The following is a 22139-nucleotide window of genomic DNA, read 5'->3' on the forward strand; positions in this document are numbered from 1 at the left end:
GTTTATATGCGACATGTGTACACAGTAAACACTGCGGCTAATATGAACTACCTGGTCCATATTACCCCCTAATTTTTTTTTCGGCTTTCTGGGTATTTTTAACTTTTTAAATTTTTTTTATATTTTTTGAGTTTGGAGTTATGCTTTTGTAATAAAAAATAAAAATGAATTGTTTTTTAAAGTCAATAAAATTATTTTCATTGTATTATCTCATGTATTTGGTGAATTGTTTATATATATTTGCCTACTTTACTCTCAGTCCCAGTCCCACTCCGAGTCTCAGTCCCAGTCCGTTTCCGGCTTACTTCCCGGAAGAAAGGGTCGTAAATATTAATATAGGCAAATTTATATACCAAATTTCAGGCAAATCGCATAGGACGTATGTAAATAGGTATGTGGGTATTATTAATTCATGTCCTTATTTCGGATTCGCATGCATATTTATCAGTTTTGCCAGGTTAATGCGACTAAATCGAATATCACAATGAAAATTACTTTAGAGCTCTCAGCAACGGCTTTCATTTGATATCCATATTACCCACACATTCTAGGGGCACCCTGGTCCATTTTTCGGCCTATATCTCTAGACGGCCACCGTGGTGTGATGGTAGCGTGCTCCGCCTATCACGCCGTATGCCCTGGGTTCAACTCCCGGGCAAAGCAACATCAAAATTTTAGAAATAAGATTTTTCAATTAGAAGAAAATTTTTCTAAGCGGGGTCGCCCCTCGACAGTGTCTGGCAACCGCTCCGATTGTATTTCTGCCATGAAAAGCTCTCAGTGAAAACTCATCTGCCTTGCAGATGCCGTTCGGAGTCGGCATAAAACATGTAGGTCCCGTCCGGCCAATTTGTAGGGAAAAATCAAGAGGAGCACGACGCAAATTGGAAGAGAAGCTCGGCCTTAGATCTCTTCGGAGGTTATCGCGCCTTACATTTATTTTTTATTTTTTTTAATAACCACCGCGTGAGGTATACGCAACTTGTGTGAAAGCTTACACAAAATCGACCGACGCATCTCTTCGAACACCGGCGACCAACTAACACAAATTTTAGCCTTTCTTTTTATATATATAGATTTTTATTTTTCACACTTCACTATAATATTAAAACGAAATGCGGATATTCGTTGCTTTTGAAATTCGGCTTAAAAATTGCACATGGAACAACTAAAGACTCTCCTGAATTAAAAAAAATGTCTTAGTACCTCTAAGCCGCGGACCCCCTCAGAAACCCCGGGCCCGGGGTAATCCCCCCACCCGTCTCGACGGGCCTGGTGATGTGCTATACTTGATATCATTCGCTATAATATTTTTTATTGATAAGCACGTTCTTTAATTAAACACCAACCAATTACACGGAAGTACCACCTGAAAATATGAGTGCCGGTGCTTATACGTAACATTTTATTAATACATATTAACATTTAATAAAATTGCAATAAAATAATATTGCGACTATAAACTGAGATATAACCCATCCTATATTTCAAGTTAGATCAAACCACACACGGGGTGCAAAACAAATTCAAAATCGGTTCAGTAGTTTAGGACTCCATCGCGGACCAACATTGTGACACGTGGTTTTTATATATAAAGATTTACGAATTACTTACAACAAAACTGCGTGCATACGCCCCCTCATTGATTATTCATCAACAACTAAACCACTACCAATAACTTGATTTTAGTTTTACTCACACAGCCACTGTTTTAATTTTGGCGACCCCTGATTTGGAGTAATGTGAATAAGCGAGAGTAGCCATTTGTCATCCATTTGGATTTTATTTTAAATCATTGTGTACTTATCCACAATGTTTTAAATCTAAATTATTTACAACGATTAAAAATTTAAGGAAGTGTGGGAAAAAATTGTCCAAATAGTTTACATAAAAAGGAGTGCCACACGGACATTTATGTATTTTCTTCACAAAGTGGCTTTATATGAATTAAAACACATAAGTACAAAAGTGAATGCATACGTACATACGTGGTTGTGGGGCTTTCCAGCCTAACTCGTTCTTTTGATGGATTTCGCATGTTGCTGCTGTTTTAGCGAAAAAGACCCTCCACGAAGGTTTTGTGGAGTGTTATCGATGTTGATGGTCCTTTGCCGGATATATATAGATCCGGTACGCTCCTGTACCAAGCACCATTCATGTACTAGACCGACCATATCGGTAACGTTTTAATATGACCACATTGGACCTTTTGGTCAATATTTATTAAATTATTGACCAATCAGGAGATATGCAATTTTTAAAGGTCATCCTTGTTCGTCCGAAAATCGAGTAGAAAAATTGTATGAAGCTTTTTTTAAATTTTTTTTTTCGCTGTTTTCCTTTATTATTCCTAATTTTGGAGTAAACAAATTTTTTTCCGGACAAATAAAAATAAAATCTTGAAAAGAAGCAATCAGCTGATGGGGTATCACCACCTGGTACTGAGTTCACCATTAAGATGGCTCTAATTTTTTCGAGTTTTCATATTAATTGTATAATTTATAATTTGTTTATTGTTTGAAAATTAGGTAAGATATTGTCAGAGTAAGGTACGTTTTTTCATTTTTTGTTTTCAAGGCAAATTCAGTACAAGATAGATTTATCCCATCAGCTAATTGTTTCTTCTTAATAATTTCCAAGCAACGCCAGGAAGAAGTAACTTAATTGAAATCAATATTAATTTTCTTTTGACTTGACACTCTTCTATTAAAAATTGAAACGATCAAAAGGCAAGGCTAAACTAAGCCGACCTTAACTGCAGCTTAATTTCGCAAAGAAAATTTAAGCAAAAATTTTGCCTTCAATGTGGCTAATTACAAATAGTTGTCTTAAAGAAAAAAGTTTCACTTAAAATGAAAAAGTTTCATTTAAAATGAAAAAAGTTTCATTTAAAATGAAAAAAGGTTCATTTGAAATGAAAAAAGTTTCATTTGACTTAAAAAAAGTTTCATTTGACCTGAAAATGCTATACAAGGCTTTGTAATGAAAATTATCAAGAAGAAGCAATCAGCTGTTTGGATAACAACACCTGGTACTAAACTCGCCTTGTCTTGTAAGTTATATAAAAAAAAAATGCATAAAATAGTTCTACATCTGCTTTTTTTATTTAAAAGTAAAAAAAAAAAAATAAAATCTGTATTTTTTGATTGTTTTATTCTTGGATATTTTTATAGGGATTCTGCAGAGTATCTTCTTTTTACGGGCGTTATAATTTTACACCAAGTTATTAATTAAAATAAAACCACACAAAAATTATCTAAATCATGTGGAAATTAAAAAATTATTGTGACCCGTCTTTCTCGTGTTAGGCGACTTGTTTTGTGCTGTTCTTCTTCTGTTGTCAAATCCTTTTGTTGTTTTGTAATTTTGAAGACATATTTTCATAAGTTTATTTGATATTTCATAAAATTGTTTAAAGTTTTTAATAAATAAAAAAAATTGCTGTTATTCTTTACTCCCAGCAAAAAAACTTGCGAATAGCTTCTCAGAAAAAAACACTATGAGTTCATCAAAGAAAAAAAATTATAAATCTTTGTACCAAGTAATTTGAAAAAAGCTGAAACCAAAAATCATAGAAAAATTTTTGAGGGATATAAAAAGGCTGTCAAAATTTCAGCTAAATCATTGATGTAAAACTTTTTGGTAGCACGCGTTGGCATGGAATGCCCCATATATAAATGCATTTATATTTTGTAGGTAAACACATCATTCGCGTTTCGAACAATTCGTATTTAAGGCGCGTACTAATTCTCACCGGCCACAATCCTCGAGAGATTGTTTGAAAATTAGCAGAACTCATGAGCTATTAAACGACTATAAAAGCAGTTGTGCTGAACCTTCTCGTATTCAGTAAGTAACAGTAAATAGTGCGCGCAAGTTTTATCAGAGCCTAAGTGAAATAGATTGTCTTTAACAAATGGAAGTAAGCAATAGAGGAGGTTCACAATCTACACTGCCTGCAGTGAACATAGAACCAGTAACGCCACCGAAAGAACCCGATTCCGTTAGCACAATATCGGGACTGAGTGAAGTGCCTAGTGATATTATAATTAAATCGCGTATTAAATATGGTACACGTTGGTCGGCCTGTAAAGGCCTTATAATGGAATATTCGAAAAATACCACCATCCACGGAATTCGCTACTTGGTGGAGTTACATCGTCCATTTTATGAAAAGTAAGATTTTGGACAAGAAAAAAGAAACAAAAACCAAATTAGAGGTTGAAGCCAATGCATAATCGTATCACACCAACGCTCCCCATTCACCTATAATTCGCAATAGCTGAATTAATTAAAAACACCAAGAAGGCCGGTGCCACAAGGGTGATGAATTTGTTGTTGTTGTTTGGATACTTTGGTACTAGCTTAGTGTACGTTTCTTTTCTTCAAAACTTTCGAGCCTTTACATCTGGTACTAGCTTAGTGTACGTTTCTTTTCTTCAAAACTTTTGAGCCTTTACATCTGGGGATTTTAGTTGTTAAGCTCTTAACCCGCTGGGAAAGCGAAGTGAAACTGGACGGCTGATATATACATTTGACGTCTCACCCGCATTATACTGCTTCCCCTTCCGGTCAGAATATTTTGCCATCATTTCTTCGCAGTACTTCATCTAGTAGTATAGGAGTATAGGATGGGCTTTACAATCGCTGTAAATATCCAATGAGAGAGCGAAGGCGATAGACCCAGCGAACACCCCGGCATTATTTTGCATGCATAGAGTGCCGTCGACATCTTCTTCACTCTCTCTTCCACTTTGAGCTTCCACAACAACCTACTGTCTAGAATGATTCTTAGATTTTGGTGCAGTTTCTCCTACAGAGTCCACCTCTAAGAGGGGTTTTTTCGGGATGCGGAAAAGAGGTCGATCTGTTCGGAAAAAAATTCAAGTACCGGGTTGCCGAAAAGGAGAGAAAAAGGGAATAGCAGGCGAAAGAGAGATGGAAAGCAAGGCAGAGGGAGAAGAAGGAGAAAAGGGGAAGGAAACTGAGATGGAGTCAGAAAAAAAAGCTTCTTGAAAGTTACTTAAAATTAGTTTTACAGTTTGTCAACTACATACTAATATATTAAAATTTAAAAGCCATTTATGTATGTATGTATGTATGTTTCAGATTATATTGGTTCATTGTACTTGTCTTATCTGTATATTTGGCCATTTCGCTTATATGGGCCACTTACCTCAAATGGCAGGATACACCAGTGATTTTGGGTTTCGACGAAACACTCGTACCAGTTCATAACATCCCCTTTCCAACAATTACAATTTGTCCAGAAATAAAAATGGAGCGCAATGTGTTCGATTTTCCCAATATGTCGTCGAATATTTGGGAAGAAATACAAAATTTTGGAAAATTTGAAAATTATAAAAATTTCAGCGATATAGAGTAAGTCTCACAGATTGTTTACCCGAATTACATAAGTACCTAGGGTCCACTTGGAGAACGGCAGTTATTTTTTTTTGTGCTCAGATTTAATTTTAAAAGTTTATTAAAAATGTATGAGCTTAACCTCTCATGTCAAGTTAACTCTGAGTTAAAAAAGTTAACTTGCCGTTCTTCAAGTCGGCCTAACTGTTCTAAATTTCCTAGTTTTTCTCTGCAGCATGGAACGTTTTATGGCCACATTACACATTTGCGAGTTTGATGTTGTACGTCGTTTTGCAAAATTTTTACCAAAAGACATTCGACCCGACATAACACAAACTCTGGTTGATATTTCCATTTCGAAAAACGTAACGGGCCCATTTTGTAAATGGAATGGACGCTTTTATTTTTGTCATAAAATCTTTGCATTTGTACCAACGGATGAGGGTATTTGCTATCAGTTTAATGGTCTTCAGGCCAAAGATATGTATCGGAATGTGAGGTAAATGGTTTTCTTGCTTTTCCGATTTAAAAAAAAAAAAATAGAAACAAAATAGATTTACTCGGTACTTCCATTACATAGCGATCTTAATTACTATGATGCTGAAGTGGTTGATTTTAATAATTTCTTCGATCCTGATCTACCTCGTTATAATAATATTACTGGAAATTGGTCATTGGATAATGGTTATGTCAAACAAGGTTATAACTCATATCCGCAGCGTACAGTTTTCTCATCTGCACGAAATGGATTTTTTGCTTATCTGCAAGGTTTGGAGCATAATTTTGAATATGCTTGCAGAACCTTTAAACAAGGGTACAAGGTAAGTTCCTAAAATTTTAAACCTACCTACATATATGTAAAATTTAAAAGTATGTGTAAAGTTACGGCCCACTTGCAGAACTTTTTTACTCAGGTTTTTTTTAATTTGTCAAAATTGAGAAGCTAACTTTAAATGAAAACAAGTAAGGAAGGATAAGTTCGGGTGTAACCGAACATTACATACTCAGCTGAGAGCTTTGGAGACAAAATAAAGGAAAATCACCATGTAGGAAAATGAACCTAGGGTAACCCTGGAACGTGTTTGTATGACATGGGCATCAAATCAAAGGTATTAATGAGGGTTTTAAAACGGAGTGGCCCTCAGTTGTATATGTGAAGGCGTTTTCGAGATATCCACCAAAATGTGGACCAGGGTGACCCAGAACATCATCTGTCGGGTATCGCTAATTTATTTATATATCTAATACCACGAACAGTATTCCTGCCATGATTTCAAGGGCTTTTGATTTCGCCCTGCAGAACTTTTTCATTTTCTTCTACTTAATATGGTAGGTGTTACACCCATTTTACATAGTTTCAAAAAATCAATCCCATTACCATGTTTTATCCCTTTTTAAACGGTTTTATTTAGCTTGACTTGACAGGCCGGCTGGTTGGCTGGCTGGCACGAATTTTGTAATTGAAATTTAAGTAACTTCCCGATAAACTACAAGCTTGAAACTTGGAATATGGTTCAGAACCCGATGACAATGCAATAATACGAAAAAATCGCCGCTAGGTGGCGCAGAGATCAGATCGAGATATTCAAAAAAATGGTATTTGTGGTCCAATTTGGTCCATATTTGGAACACATAATACATACATGAATGGAAAGCGACCTATGATGTCCGATTTGGGTCATATTTGGAACAAATATTACATACAGTCCGGTAGAAGTGACATCAAAATATTTTGGAGTTGGAGGAGGGACAAGTATACGTGGCGCAGAGTTGAGTAAAGCCTTTGGAAGGATTATGTATTGAGGACTTAGATTGTAACAAATTGTCAGGAAAGAGTGCTTGCAATAATGAGTCACTAAATGAACTAAATAGAATGAGAAATAATAGGCAATTAAATAAAGACTAACAACTAGAAAATAAAATAATAAAATTTTTTTTTTATTGAAAACAATACTTACATGAAGTAATAATAATATTAAAAGGTAGAAAATAAATAGGTAGGTCCGAGGTGCTAGTCATCACACTCCTCATAAATCTAGGGCGTTGATCAGACAATTAAATAAAAGCGTTGCGCGCGTGAAATTTCTAAAAATGTGAGGCGTGGCATAACCTGATTAAGGTTCAGTTGGTCTTACTTATGACTATCAATAGAAATTTGACGCGTCCAACGATTTTATTTAATTGTCTGATCAACACCCTAGATTGATGAGTAGTGTGATGACTAGTACATAGGACCTACCTAATTATTTTCTAGCTTTTAGTATTATTATTACTTCATGTAAGTATTGTTTTCAATAAAACCGTTTAACTTAAATTTTTTTTTTAAATTATTTTATTTCGTATTTGGAATAGAATTATGGCATTTTTTCCACTTTTCGTAATTTTCGATATCGAAAAAGTGGGCGTGGTCATAATCGGATTTCGCCCATTTAATATAAAATGAGTTCAGATAAGTAAGTGAACTAAGTTTAGTAAAGATATATCGATTTTAGCTCAATTTATCATGTTAACGGCCGAGCGGAAGAACAGACGGTCGACTGTGTATAAAAACTGGGCGAGGCTTCAACCGATTTCGCCCATTTTCACAGAAAACAGTTATCGTCATAGAAGCTATTTCCTTACCAAATTTCACAAGGATTGGTGAATTTTTATTCGACTTATGACATTACAAGTATTCTAGACAAATTAAATGAAAAAGGGCGGAGCCACGGTCATTTTAAAATTTTCTTTTATTTTTGTATCGATTTTTCGATAGGATTTGGCTTAGGAACAAAAGTTCCACTACGCGTACCCAAAAAAATTATTTTCGAACCTGCGAAAAAAAAAATTACGAAAGGGTAAATTTTTCTACCAAAACACTCCCCAAAATCCCAAAAATATTTTTTTTCAAAAAACTGTTGTAAAAACGTTGGCGATAACAGTGTTTTTTGGTCTTGTGGAGTGTTTTGGTAGAAAAATTGACCCTTTCGCCATTTTTTTTCGCAGGCTCGAAAATAATTTTTTTGGATATGCGTAGTTTAACTTTTTTTCCTGAGCTCAAATCCTATCGAAAAATCAATGGCGCGATATCGGTTAACTTTCGTCCATACAAATCGACCCAAGTTAATACACATACATATTTAGCGCTGTGCAGAAAGGTTTCGAGTTTCTCTCTCGAAAGAGAAAGAGTTTACTATGAGACTGAACGGAGTCAGAAGAATAGAATAAAAATTAAAAAATAAATACTTGGCGCGAGATACCTCCGAGAGATTTTGGTCGCGCTTTACTTCAATTTGCATCGCACTACGTTTCAATTTCTCCCATGAATTATAGGGACAGGACCCAAATATTTATGACGACTCCGAAAGGCAAATGAATTTTCGATGAGAACTTTTCATGGCAGGAATACACGCGGAGTGTTGCCAAACCAACGCCAAATTCAACTCCGGTTAGAAAAATATTATTCTATAAGAAGCATTTTTTCTCAAGTGTTTTGATTTAGCATTTCCCAGGGCCTCCAGTTTGAGAGGTGAGCACGCTTTCACCACACCACTGTGATATGGAATACCCGAGCTTAAAATCGCCCTTTCTGTATAATAATACCTACGACCTGTAAAAAAAATTATCTCATGTATCAATTCCCTCAAGTATATGTAAATATATTAATTATCACAAATTTATAATTTATTTTGTCCTTTTTTCTTTTTGCTCAATTAACAGGTTTTTCTCACCTCCCCTGAGAGTGTGCCAGTGACAACGGGTAATTACATATTAGTACCGCATGGTGATGAGGTGATGGTCAGTGTGTTGCCGCATTATGTAATATCCACCGAAAATTTGCATGACTTCAGTCCAGAGAAGTGAACTCATTAATTCATGTTATCGTTAATACTATATATATTTTTAATTATCGCACTTCATCTTATATTTCAGACGCCAGTGCTATTTTAATGACGAGCGATACTTACGTTATTTCCGTTTTTATTCGCAATCCAACTGTCAAGTCGAATGTTTGACCAATTTTACTATCAGTAAATGTGGTTGTGCTAAATTTTGGATGCCAAGTAAGTAAGATCTAGTTAGGCACAATATATATGTAGGCATGTGTTGTTATCGTCGTAACAATGCTTCGTCCTTCAAGACACTGGGTATGTCATGGATGAGTTTGGATCGGCAAAAGTTTAGCCTAGTACAATATCCTGATAAAGTTGAGACAGATTGATGCACGCCTTGGTGGAAATTGTAAATTTCTGTACTAAAGTGGTTGGAAATGCTGATCTGATTACGGGATTCACCGGGTTGTTGTTGTTGTTGTTGTTGTAGCAGTGATTCGCCCCATCCAATAGGTGCGACCGATCACATATTGTCATCAATATCCTCTACCGGGAGTCCAAAGAAATTTGCTGTTTCAACAGGCGTGGACCATAATGAGAGGAGTGTTAGAGGCGTTGGTTCCACATTACAATTAAAGAGATGGTTGGTGTCATGTGGGGACACATTGCAAGCAGGGCATACATTTTGTATGTCGGGGTTGATTCTGGATAGGTAAGAGTCTAACCTGTTACAGTATCCAGATCGAAGTTGAGCTAGAGTGACTCGCGTTTCCCTGGGGAGTGTGCGTTCCTCTTCCGCAAGTTTTGGGTATTGTTCTTTGAGTACTGGATTCACCGGGCAACTCCTGGCATAAAGGTCCGACGCCTGTTTATGGAGTTCACTGAGGACCTGCTTGTGTTTTTTTGCTTCATGCGGCTGATTTATCAGGTGCCGTATTTCCTCATAATGCTTACGGAGATGACTCCTTAAGCCCCTAGGCGGTGTTGGCTCATCAATCAGATGTCTGTTGGGATGCCCAGGTTTCTGGGTATTCAACAGGAGCTGTTTGGCTAGCATCCCATTTCTCTCCCTGATAGGGAGTATTCTCGCCTCATTATGTAGATGGTGTTCTGGGGACATAAGGAGACAGCCCGTGGCGGTTCTGAGAGCAGTATTTTGGCAGGCCTGTAGCTTCTTCCAGTGAGTGGTTTTTAGGATTGGCGAACATATAGGGTATGCGTAGCATGCAATCGGCTGGCCAATTGCTTTGAAACTGGTAATGAGCATTTCTTTGTCCTTTCCCCAAGTACTGACAGCAAGAGATTGGAGGATTTTATTACGGCTCTGGATTTTCAGTACAATTGCGACTGCATGCTCACCAAAATGTAGATCCTGATCAAACGTCACACCCAAGATTTTGGGTTGTTGGACAGTCGGTAGCGTAGTGCCATCGACATGGATGTTCAAAATGTCGACATTTGGAACGTCCATGTTGTAAATAAGGTCGCGGAGAATTTAGTCGGTGATAATGCCAGGCTTCGCGAGGCGAAAAAACTGGTGGGAGGTAGCCGTTTATTCTGTTGCAAAGCTCATCGATCTGTTGGCCTGGGCCTGTTGCCATTATTGCGCAGTCATCGGCGTAGGAAACGAGTCAAGCGCCACTTGTATTGCCATTTGAGTCCGCTCTGCTTTTGAGACCACAAAAGACATAATACATGTCGGATTAATTAATTAAAACGGTAACGCTGCTGGCTGACAGAAGGTTTGCGATAAAAGAAGCAAGCAGAGCGGTGTATTCTATACTTGCGAAAGGAGATATCGAATGAAATGATATTGCTAAAATTACGAGTAGAAACAATCATTGTGGATAAGACAAGTGTGATATCTTTGGCATAGACGTCAAATCATCACCTGATCACCTGATTTTTAAAGTCACTATCGTGGGTTTCATCCTTTATTTTTTTCTATCACCCACCGAAAATAGCCGACCGTGTGATCCGCCATATTGAACATCCTGTCAAAACGCTGCCAAACCGCGAAAAAGTAGACATCTTGAACATCCTGTCAGGCAGCTGACGGATAAGATTTACTCTTGTTTTGCCCACAATGGAAAAAGTTTTCCAAAAGGCGACTCATAATCATTTTCAATATGGAGTTTGTCATTGGGCGCTTTCAGCTCAATCGAAGGGTGAAAACCTTCTGAATGCATCGTTGAGTTTTTTGATCCACTCAACGGTACATTCGCTCAACGTGTTTACTCGGCTACCTGACATTTCTTCGACATTTTAAGGTGTTAGTTATGAATGCAATTTTTCCTTTTTATATTATAGTGAAGTCTGAGAAATATTTTAGGAAGTCCTTCTTCTTAAAATTTAGGGAAACAGTTGGCTAACTCTTCGTTCATAAAACAAATTTTTGCAAACATATTTGCAACAATTCAACAATAATTGTGTTCGCTGAAAGCGCCCATTTTCTGCGTTGTCTTATGTATGGAGAAGCGGCATCCGTTAGGAATGATGTCGCAAAAAAATTTACCCACCCTAATTAGCATTACAGCTCATATCAAAGCGACTCATTGATTATAATGAAAGCATTTTGAAATCTTTCACAGAACCAAACGAAGTTCCCGTCTGCAATGTCGAAGATATTGATTGTTATGTATCTGCAGAATCTGAGTTAAGTATACTAATTCAAAATCAAACAGTACAAGCCTTAATGGATCCGAGCATGAAAATTATTTGCGACTGCATGCCAGCTTGTACTTCGTTGGACTATAATGTGGAGATATCAAGTGCTCGTTATGACTTCGCCAAGACGATACAAGCCTTTCGTGAGCGCTACGAATATACTGAGTAAGTGTAAACATATACTAGAGGTGAGGCAAAAGAAGTAATAATCCGTTATATGCCAACTAGGCAGCCAGTAAATGTATCATCACACTTTTCCAGTTTAACCGCTTATTGCGCTGAATTTATTATATAACAAGTAAAGGTGTCTAAGTTCGGGTGTAACCGGGCATTATATACTCAGCGTGAGCTTCAATTGTACATTTAATTTCAGATAAATTACTTTTCTACATAACACGGGGCACCGCCCGTTTAAAAGAAAAATGTGTTCCCCATTTCCTCTTACAGTAAAACTTGATAAGTGAAATATCATTTATTCAAAACTATTTTTTGCTAAGTTATAGCTTATTACTCTAGTCTACGACCCTTTTAAGCTTGTTTTATATCTAAGTTGCGTGGTCTTTAACCGATCCCGTCCATTTTTACAAGAAATATTTTCTGCTATAAGGAAAATATGTGTACAGAATTTCGTTACGATATGTTAATTTTTCTTCGAGTTATGGCTCCCGAAACATAGAAAATTGCTTAGTCATAAAAGGGGCGGTGCCACGCCCATTTTTTTAAATTTGAAGTTTTTCCTATTTATTGTTATAAATCCACTTGGGAAATGAAATACCATTGATATAAAGCTCTTTTTTGCAAAGATATAGCTTATTTTATTCGTCCACGACTTAAAAATCTTTTATATAAAAGTGGGCGTGGTCCCTAACCTATTTCGTTAATTTTTATTCAAAGCATTCATTATAGTAAAGGCAACCTCTTTGTCGAATTTTGTTACGATAGGTGTAACGATTTTTGATTTATGATTAATAATATTTGAAAATTGATTTTATCACAAGTGGGCGGTGCCACGCCCAGTTTAAAGTTTTTTTTTTTAATTTTTATCAAGTCTCAATATCAGTCCACACGTTAAATTTCAACATTCTATTTACTAAATAATCAGGTGCTTTGTGTTTTCCAAAATGTTATATATATAAAAAGTGGGCGTGGTTATCATACGATTTCACTCATTTTCAATACCAATCTATTTTGGTTCCAGATAAGCTCGTGTACCAAATTTGGTGAAGATATCTCAATATTTACTCAAGTTATCGTGTTAACGGACAGACGGGCGGACGGACGGACATGGCTCAATAACATTTTTTTTTCGATACTGATGATTTTGATATATGGAACAGTGAGCTGCAATTATTCATCTTTTAAGGTTATTAGTGGACTAACCAAAAAATTAGTAATAGTGCGTACACAAACAAAGAATATCAAGCACTTATATCCACTAAAACACATTTACATAGTCATGCTTCGTAACATGAATAACCCCTCATAAGCCACGAAGCAGTTCAGTACTCAATTGTCTTATTGAGCAAGAAAGTCAACTGTGTTATACAAAAACACTAATTGGAATAAGTAAAACTAACAGTGCAATAAAATGAATATAGTCATATCAGTCTTCTGACGCTAGCAACACAACGATGTACACGAAACTAAACTGAATACAGCGCTAAAGAAAAACCGATAATAAACGAGGTATACAGTGTATTACATAGGAAACCAACGTGCTATTGAGTTAAAGCGACTATGATTTCAGTTTATACTCAACAATGTCATATATGTATGGGACATATGTGTTGCGAGGCACTCGTATGTATTTTCTATTTTATGTGCTAGTCACTCATAGTATTTTTCTGTACTTGACTAAGTACACATTTAGACACAATTTTTTGGCTCATGACTAAGTGCACTAATTTTATTAGTACTCAAAGCAGATCTCTGGTATGGAAGTCTATATCTATCTCGATTCCTTTATACCGTTATCCAATCAAAGTTAATATACTCTGTGTGCAAAGCACGCTGAGTATGAAAATAATTAAATTATCTCAGTTGCGAAATTGAATGCCTAAAAGAGTAAAACATCTAATCATTGTGGATAAAACAAGTGAAGTGTGCATAGACATCAAAATTACAAATAGAATGGATCGCCTGGTTTTTTTTTGACTATCGCTTTCTCATTCTGTATCTCTTTCTATCAAGCGCTGAAGATAGCTGGCCTTATGCGCCGCCATATTGAACACCCACACCCTGTCAAAACGCTGCCAAAATGCGAAAAAGTAGCCATATCCTGTCAGGCAGCTGACGGATAAGGTATCACACTTGTTTTATCCACGATGCATCTAATCATCCTTGATTGCTGCTTCCAATTTTGTCAACTGACCATGAGCTGTTTAAAAATTTAAATTGTTTTCATACTTTACGAAAAACAAAAAAAAATAAAATCACTACGTATACAGCTTTCAGGTATTGTGACCTCTTTAAGTGATTTTTTCCCTTAACTAATTAATAGATACTTAAGTAATAGGAGCACAATTTTTTTTGTATGCACTACAAATAACGGATTACGATTATTTTTGGAATAACCACGTACATTAGACTGAGTCGGTACTCATACGAATTAAAAAAGTCACAAACACCGCTTGTAATTTTGAAGATTATGTTCATGGATTTGAAACAGAATTTATTGATCGTTTTAAAAACAGTCGAAATGATTAATTTCAATTTTGTTTTTCTTGGAATGATTGCAGTACCAAAAATTTTGAAATACAAAATATTTTTTTTATTGATATTAGACAAAATCACAAAGTATTCAACACAACGATGTAATCCATGCAATATGTTTCCATTATCAGATCCTGCTCGGGTACACGACAGTGACGTGGTTAAACAGCGTTAACATTTAACAATGGCTGTCATGTAGGTATGTACATGGGATCGATTTGGAAATCCCGCGAGTATCTGGAGCAGTGGCGTAATGAGGAGGGGAGGGGTATCGTACACCGGGCGCTACTCACAGGGGGCGCCAAATGGTCCGCAAATGTATTTTTATTAAAACTGATTTCTAAAAAAAATTTCTATATAAAAAATACATGTATTATATGCATTGCATATATGCATATATTTTTTTTTCTCACGTTCAACGTTATTATTAAAAAATGCTTTAACAAAAATTTTCAAACATGAATCTGAAACACGATAGAGCGCCAGAATGTGAAATTTCTCACGTTATGAAAAGTGTTCTCGATCGTCTCCAACAAGAAAAAAGTAGATAACTTACACGACTAAATGACCTTAATTTTATATTTGAATTTCTATTAAACGTTGGAAATTTGTTAAACAAGGATTATAACGACTTAGAAAAAAATTGTAAGAACTTGGGTGAATTTTATATACAGATTTCGATGGAACAGAACTTTTTAGCGAAATATGTGTATGCAAAATATTACTTCGCAGTAGAAAAGAAATTGAACCTAAAGCTCCATTAGAATTACTTACTTTTGTAATCTCGTATGGAGAAGATGTTTTTCCAAACTTGACTATCTCAGTATCAATTGCTAGCTGCGAACGTTCATTCATCAAATTAAAACTGATTTTGACATATTTACGATCAACGATGGGGCAAGGTCGCCTAAGTGAATTATTAAGCGTGGAAAAAGAAAAATTTTAAATAATAAATTTTGATATCATTGATATATTTGCTTCCTCAAAGTCAAGCAAAATTTGCACATAGATATTAGTTTTAGTAATGTATTATAATCATATTATTATTAAGTATGTATTTGAGTCTACTTATAGATGATATCTTCAGGCCACGATAAAAATATAGGAAGGGAAAACCATTCTATCTTGATTTTCAAAAAAAAATTAAAATCTCTCTCAAAAACTTTGTGGAAATGTCAAACCAAAGGATACAAACCAAAATTTTAGCATATTTGACTTTTACAAATGCCCGATAAAAAATAAAACAGATCGAAAATTTGGTATGATTTTCGCAGTATGAGATTCGCAGAGCCATCAAGCTGCTGGACAAAACTAAGTTCCTCCTCTAAGCCTTTCAACCCGCCGAGGAATGAAGCTCCCTCCGTTGTTGTCCTTCAGCAACGAGGGCAATGATCCCTATATTTCAGGATGAGGTTGCCAGAGTTATGATGACTTTTCCACCGTTATGATGGCTTTCCCACCAAAATGAATGGGGCAGGCCAAAAAAAAAATATTTTTCGCCGGGCGCAAGAAAACCTCACTACGCCACTGCTCTGGAGCCTTATTACATATGTTACACGATTCGAAACAAATTAAAAAAAAACAATTAAGGAAGGCTAAGTTCGGGTGTAACCGAACATTACATACTCAGATGAGAGCTTTGGAGACAAAATAAGGGAAAATCACCATTTAGCAAAATTAACCTAGGGTAACCCTGGAATGTGTTTGTATGCCATGGGTTTCAAATGGAAGGTATTAAAGAGCATTTTAAAAGGGAGTGGGCCATAGTTCTATAGGTGGACGACATTTCAGGATATCGCCATAAAGGTAGACCAGGGGTGACTCTAGAATATGTGTTGTACGATATGGGTATCAAATGAAAGGTGTTAATGTGTATTTTAAAAGGGAGTGGGCCTTAGTTCTATAGGTGGACGCCTTTTCGAGATATCGCCATAAAGGTGGACCAGGGGTGACTCTGGAATGTGTTTGTACGATATGGGTATCAAAGTCAATGTACTAATGGGAGTTTTAAAAGGGAGTGGCCCTTAGTTTTATATGAGAAAACGTTTTCGAGATATCGACCAAAATGTGGACCAGGGTGACCCAGAACATCATCTGTCGGGTACCGCTAATTTATTTATATATGTAATACCAGGAACAGTATTCCTGCCAAGATTCCAAGGGCGTTTGATTTCGCCCTGCAGAACTTTTGTCATTTTCTTCTACTTAATATGGTAGGTGTCACACCCATTTTACAAAGTTTTTTCTAAAGTTATATTTTGCGTCAATAAACCAATCCAATTACCATGTTTCATCTCTTTTTTCATATTTGGTATAGAATTATGGCATTTTTTTCATTTTTCGTAATTTTCGATATGGAAAAAGTGGGCGTGGTCATAGTCGGATTTCGGCCATTTTTTATACCAAGATAAAGTGAGTTCAGATAAGTACGTGAACTAAGTTTAGTATAGATATGTCGATTTTTGCTCAAGTTATCGTGTTAACGGCCGAGCGGAAGGACGGACTGAGCGTGGCTTCAACCGATTTCGCCTATTTTCACAGAAAACAGTTAGCGTCATAAAATCTATGACCCTACCAAATTTCAAAAGATTGGTAAATTTTTGTTCGATTTATGACATTAAAAGTATTCTAGACGAATTAAATGAGAAAGGGCGGAGCCACGCCCATTTTGAAATTTTCTTTTAGTTTTGTATTTTGTTGCACCATATCATTACTAGAGTTGAATGTTGACATAATTTACTTATATACTGTAAAGATATTCAATTTTTTGTTAAAATTTGACTTTAAAAAAAATTTTTTTTTAAAGTGGGCGTGTTCGTAATCCGATTTTGCTAATTTTTCCTTAGCACACATATAGTAATAGGAGTAACGTTCCTGCCAAATTTCATCATGATATCTTCAACGACTGCCAAATTACAGCTTGCAAAACTTTGAAATTACCTTCTCTCAAAAGTGAGCGATGTCACGCCTATTGTCCAAAATTTTACTAATTTTCTATTCTGTGTCATAAGGTCAACCCACCTACCAAGTTTCATCGCTTTAGCCGTCTTTGGTAATTATTTATAGCACTTTTTCGGTTTGTCGAAATTTTTGATATCGAAAAAGTGGGCGTGGTTATGGTCCTACTTCGTTCATTTCCAATAGCGATCTGAGATGGGTGCCCAGCAGCCTACATACCAAATTTTATCAAGCCACCTAAAAATTTACTCAAGTTATCGTGTTTACGGACGGACGGACGGACATGGCTAAATGAATTCCTTTTTTCGCCCAGATCATTTTGATATATAGAAGTCTATATCTATCTCGATTAGTTTATGCCGTTACGGATTACCGTTATGCGAACAAACTTAATATACTTTGTGAGCTCTGCTCAGCTGAGTATAAAAACATGTATGCAATTTAACAGCTTTCGGGTGGCATTTTCCTTCGAAGCGAGTTTCAGACTAAAGACCGTTGAATTAGCCAAGATCTAGCATTCCGGAATTGTTGTATTTGTAATCGAATTTGAAAAAAAAGTTTGATGACGTAGCGCTTTTGAAGTTTTTCAATTTTTTACATTTCTCTCATATTTCGCTAACAGTGTTCGGAGTATTGTAAAACTATTACCTGTGTACACGACTACACCGAAGTAAAAATTAAATTTTCGAAGTATATTTTTTCTTCCTTTTTGAAAGCGGGCGAACAAATAACATCAAATTGATTTGGTGGCTTGGCAATCCCTTCGATTGTGTTTTTGCCATGAAATGTTTCTTAGCCTTATTAGATGCACGGCCTAAAACGTATAGGATGACTAAATAATGCTCCCATAAGCACAAAAAAGTGGGTCTTGCAGTAAATGTCGACAAGACGAAGTACTTGCTGTCACTGTTGACGGATATAAATTCGAGACTGTGAAGAATGTCGTCTATTTGGGAAGCAGCATTAAAAGCAAAAACAATGTCGACCTAGAAATAAAACGGAGAATAACTCTTGCCAATAAGTGCTTCTTTAAGCAATTGATAAGTAAAATTCTCGCCCTATAAGTCACTCATCGTACCTGTCCTGATGTATGGCTCGGAATCATAGAAGGTGTCGAGAGAAGATGAGATGGCTCTTGGAGTATTCGAGAGAAAAGTTCTCCGGAAGATTTATAGTCCTATTCGTGATCTCGACGGCGAGTATCGAAAGAGGTATAATGATGAGCTATATGAGCTTTTCGCAGATATAACGATAGTGCAGCGCATAAAAACAGAAAGCTTCGCTAGCTAGGTCATGTTATGCGGATGAAGGAATATGTCCGGCAGTTTGTAAACAGAGTTGGGAGGAACAGTTGGAGGAAGCTTTGACCTCGCTTGGTGCTCTTAATTGGCGACTGTTATCGCAAAACAGGGCTAGCTGACCTCAAAAACTCAACGTGTTTCATTTTTATATAAAACTTCAAGAAGTCCTGTATGTTGAATTTTTGGCGGAATTTACAGATCGCGTCCGGACACATTTTTTGTTTATAAAAAAGTACAAAAACTGTGAGTAAAATGTGGACAAACATGTCTTAAGACACGAACAATGAATTCGCGTCATTTAATCTAATCGTCACTTGTAAACGATCAGCTTTTCATACGTATGCAATGAAAACTTCAACCGAAAGATATTAGGTATTAATACTATTTAGTTTTCAAGTCGACCCACATAAACCTTTAAGATAAAAAATGTAGTAGAGGTAATAGTGGAGCAAAATACTCCGATTGGAATAAGGTCTGAACACTGCGTCAGCAATGAAATATGTTGTCAAAAGCGTGACGCCACGCCGATAAAATTTACTTCCCAGCCAACTATGATTTTTTGCTCTCTAATTTTTTAATGCGGGATCTGTTTATTGGTTCATGGTTGATGACTGATGGGCGAATCGCAAAACATACAATTTTGTTACTTTGAAATGATTTTTTAATTTTATGTGTAATTATTTTTGCCTTGAGAAGCTCTTTAATTCATTTTAATGTCCTCTAACTGACCTCTGCTGTCGTTTTCGCTTAGCTTCTGAAAGTAGGGTCTGCAACTCGATTAATAGACAAAACAGTGCAAAAACTACTTCAAATTTGGAAAATCCATTGGACGGAAATCAGGAAATTCGGAAAACCAAAATAATGACATTAATTTTACAGCCGCGTGCCAAAGATACAAATTAGAAGTATAAAAAAAAAATTGTTTCGCGACCCTTTTAACATCAATTACACTATGCGACAAAATCAACTTTTTTTCTGGGTATTGCACCACATCCACTTTTTTTTGTAGAGATTAAGGCTTAAGTAGACAAAGTACTATCTCCGTTTTTGGAAGTTAGCCACCAAAAAATAGATATCGGCTTTCGAAGTTAGAAGTTCTACATTTCGAAATTTTATTTTTTTCTTAACGCAATCAGTAAATTGAAAAAGTAAAAATATGGCCGTGGTCCGCTTTTTTCCCTTATTTGAAGGGCTGAATTCTTTTTTTGAGAAATTTAGTATACGAGGTGAAATGTCAGATAGTCCCATGATAGCGGCTACAACTTTCATGTCTGCACATACCACTGGAATTGCTCGTACTGTAAATTTTCAAAAAAAGAATTCAGTCATTCAAATAAAAGAAAAAGGCGGACCACGACCACATTTTGAACATTTCTGAACGCGTTTACAATGTAGCACTGTTGCACAGTGTTAGGAGCGGTCTTTTGGAACTTTCTTTTTTCGACCCAGTGTAATGCATATATACATATGCACCTGCGAGTAAAATATTAGCAGCCAAAAAAATTTGCAAACAAAATAAAACTTTAATGAATTACAAGAATATGTCTCACACCTACATAGATGAAGGCGATCAAAGAAAAAATAGCAATTTTCAGAAAACGCGTAAAATTGACCGACTTTCGCATATGCGCCAATGCAATTTTTTTTTTAATTTTCTGCAAAGCCTTTTCTGGCTGATAAGTGGAGGCATTAGTAAATCGAGTGCACACATCGGTTGGTATTGAATTAGGAAGCCCAAAATTTTCAGATTTTTGAGTTAGCTTCCTATAGATTTAGATGTGATTAGAAGACTTGGTAGCCAATTTCAAAACTTTCTCGAAATTGGTTTACAAAGTTTACGTAATACACATTTATTAATATTTTTATTCTAGTTTACAAAAACAAAATACACTGTAGAGAAATAATGTTTAAGCAGAAAAGTTGATAACGTTCCCCATGTGGGGTATAATGAACTTTTTAAAATGAACGCAAATTTAAGAAAGAAAATGTAACTAATTAATTCTGCAAAATTATTTTTGTTGCAATTATCCTACGCGCAGGTGTACATATTTATATTATACTGCTACTATTTTAATGTTTCCTTATTTATTTTACAGCTCTTTGGGTTCCCGCTTATCGGTATATTTCAAGGAGCATCAATTTACGGCCATCAAACGAACTGTGCTATTTAGCGTTGCAACATTAATAGCCAATTGGGGTGGCATTCTAGGCCTCTTTATGGGCATATCCAGTTTGAGTCTCATCGAGTTGGTTTACTTCTTCTCAGTACGTTTATTCGATAATTTGCGTAAGCGGCGTCAAACCAAAAAGCGTTTGATGAAACTGGAAGCAGGACATGAGAGTTAAATGGCGAGAAATCACGCAATAGTCCTTTTAAAAGGCGTGTCGCTTTGTGAAAGTGAATTAAGTTTGATGTAAGAAAAGAGAGAAAAAAATGTATGTGTACAATCGATAAATGTATATATTAGCAAAATTAAATAAAAATAATAATTGTGGTATTCACGTGACCCTGCTTAGGCCAATAGGAGCGACCGATCACAAATTGTCATCAATATACTCTAACGGGAGTCCAAGGAAACTTGCTGTTTCAACAGGGGTGGACCATAGTAAGAGGGGTGTAGAGGCGTTGGTTCCACATTACAATTGAAGAGATGGTTGGTGTCATGTGGGGACACATTGCAAGCGGGGCATACATTCTGTATGTCGGGGTTGATTCTGGATAGGTAAGAGTTTAACCTGTTACAGTATCCAGTTCGAAGATGAGCTAGAGTTACTCGCCTTTCCCTAGGGAGCGTGCTTTCCTCTTCTGCAAGTTTAGGTTATTGTTCTTTGAGTACTGGATTCACAGTCACAATTCCTGACATAAAGACCCGACGCTTGTATGTGGAGTTCACTGAGGACCTGCTTGTGTTTTTTTGGCTTCATTCGGCTGTGTTCTCAGGTGCCGTATTTCCTCATAATGTTTACGGAGAATACCCCTGGGCAGTGTTGGCTCATCAATCAAATGTCTATTGGGATGCCCAGGTTTCTGGATATTTAACAGGAACTGTTTGGTTAGGATTTCATTTCTCTCCCTGATGGGGAGTATTCTCGCCTCATTATGTAGATGGTGTTCTGGGGACATAAGAAGGCAACCCGTGGCGGTTCTGAGGGCAGTATTTTGGCAGGCCTGTGGCTTCTTCCAGTGAGTAGTCTTTAGGCTTGGCGACCATATCGGGGACGCGTAGCATGCTTATCAGCTTATCTGCTTATGTGGTTATATTCTTACTCTATTACTGAAAGAAAGTACGCTGTAGACAACTAATTTTTAGGCAGATATATTGGT

At 36.3% G+C, this 22139-nt stretch overlaps 1 protein-coding gene across 1 annotated transcript; it reads left to right on the forward strand.

The window, feature by feature from the left end:
* The first annotated feature begins 3865 nt into the window (after positions 1–3865).
* On the forward strand, positions 3866–21312 carry ppk (pickpocket). The gene is made up of 8 exons (XM_067778216.1): positions 3866–4176; positions 5110–5382; positions 5600–5863; positions 5945–6185; positions 9064–9203; positions 9277–9407; positions 11768–12008; positions 20911–21312. Exons 1-8 carry the CDS (start codon positions 3917–3919, stop codon positions 21158–21160), a joined length of 1800 nt encoding a protein of 599 aa, XP_067634317.1. The 5' UTR covers positions 3866–3916; the 3' UTR covers positions 21161–21312.
* The last annotated feature ends 827 nt before the right edge of the window (positions 21313–22139 follow it).

Source organism: Eurosta solidaginis, chromosome 3 (genome assembly GCF_040869045.1).
Source record: "Eurosta solidaginis isolate ZX-2024a chromosome 3, ASM4086904v1, whole genome shotgun sequence".
In the NCBI taxonomy this organism is placed as follows: domain Eukaryota; kingdom Metazoa; phylum Arthropoda; class Insecta; order Diptera; family Tephritidae; genus Eurosta; species Eurosta solidaginis.

Bases quoted from the DNA above. Each gene is read 5' to 3' on its own strand.
- ppk (XM_067778216.1), top strand. From the start codon at position 3,917: ATGGAAGTAAGCAATAGAGGAGGTTCACAATCTACACTGCCTGCAGTG. The intron at 4,177-5,109 runs GTAAGATTTTGG...TGTATGTTTCAG, and splicing joins CATCGTCCATTTTATGAAAA to ATTATATTGGTTCATTGTAC. The intron at 12,009-20,910 runs GTAAGTGTAAAC...TTTATTTTACAG, and splicing joins GAGCGCTACGAATATACTGA to CTCTTTGGGTTCCCGCTTAT.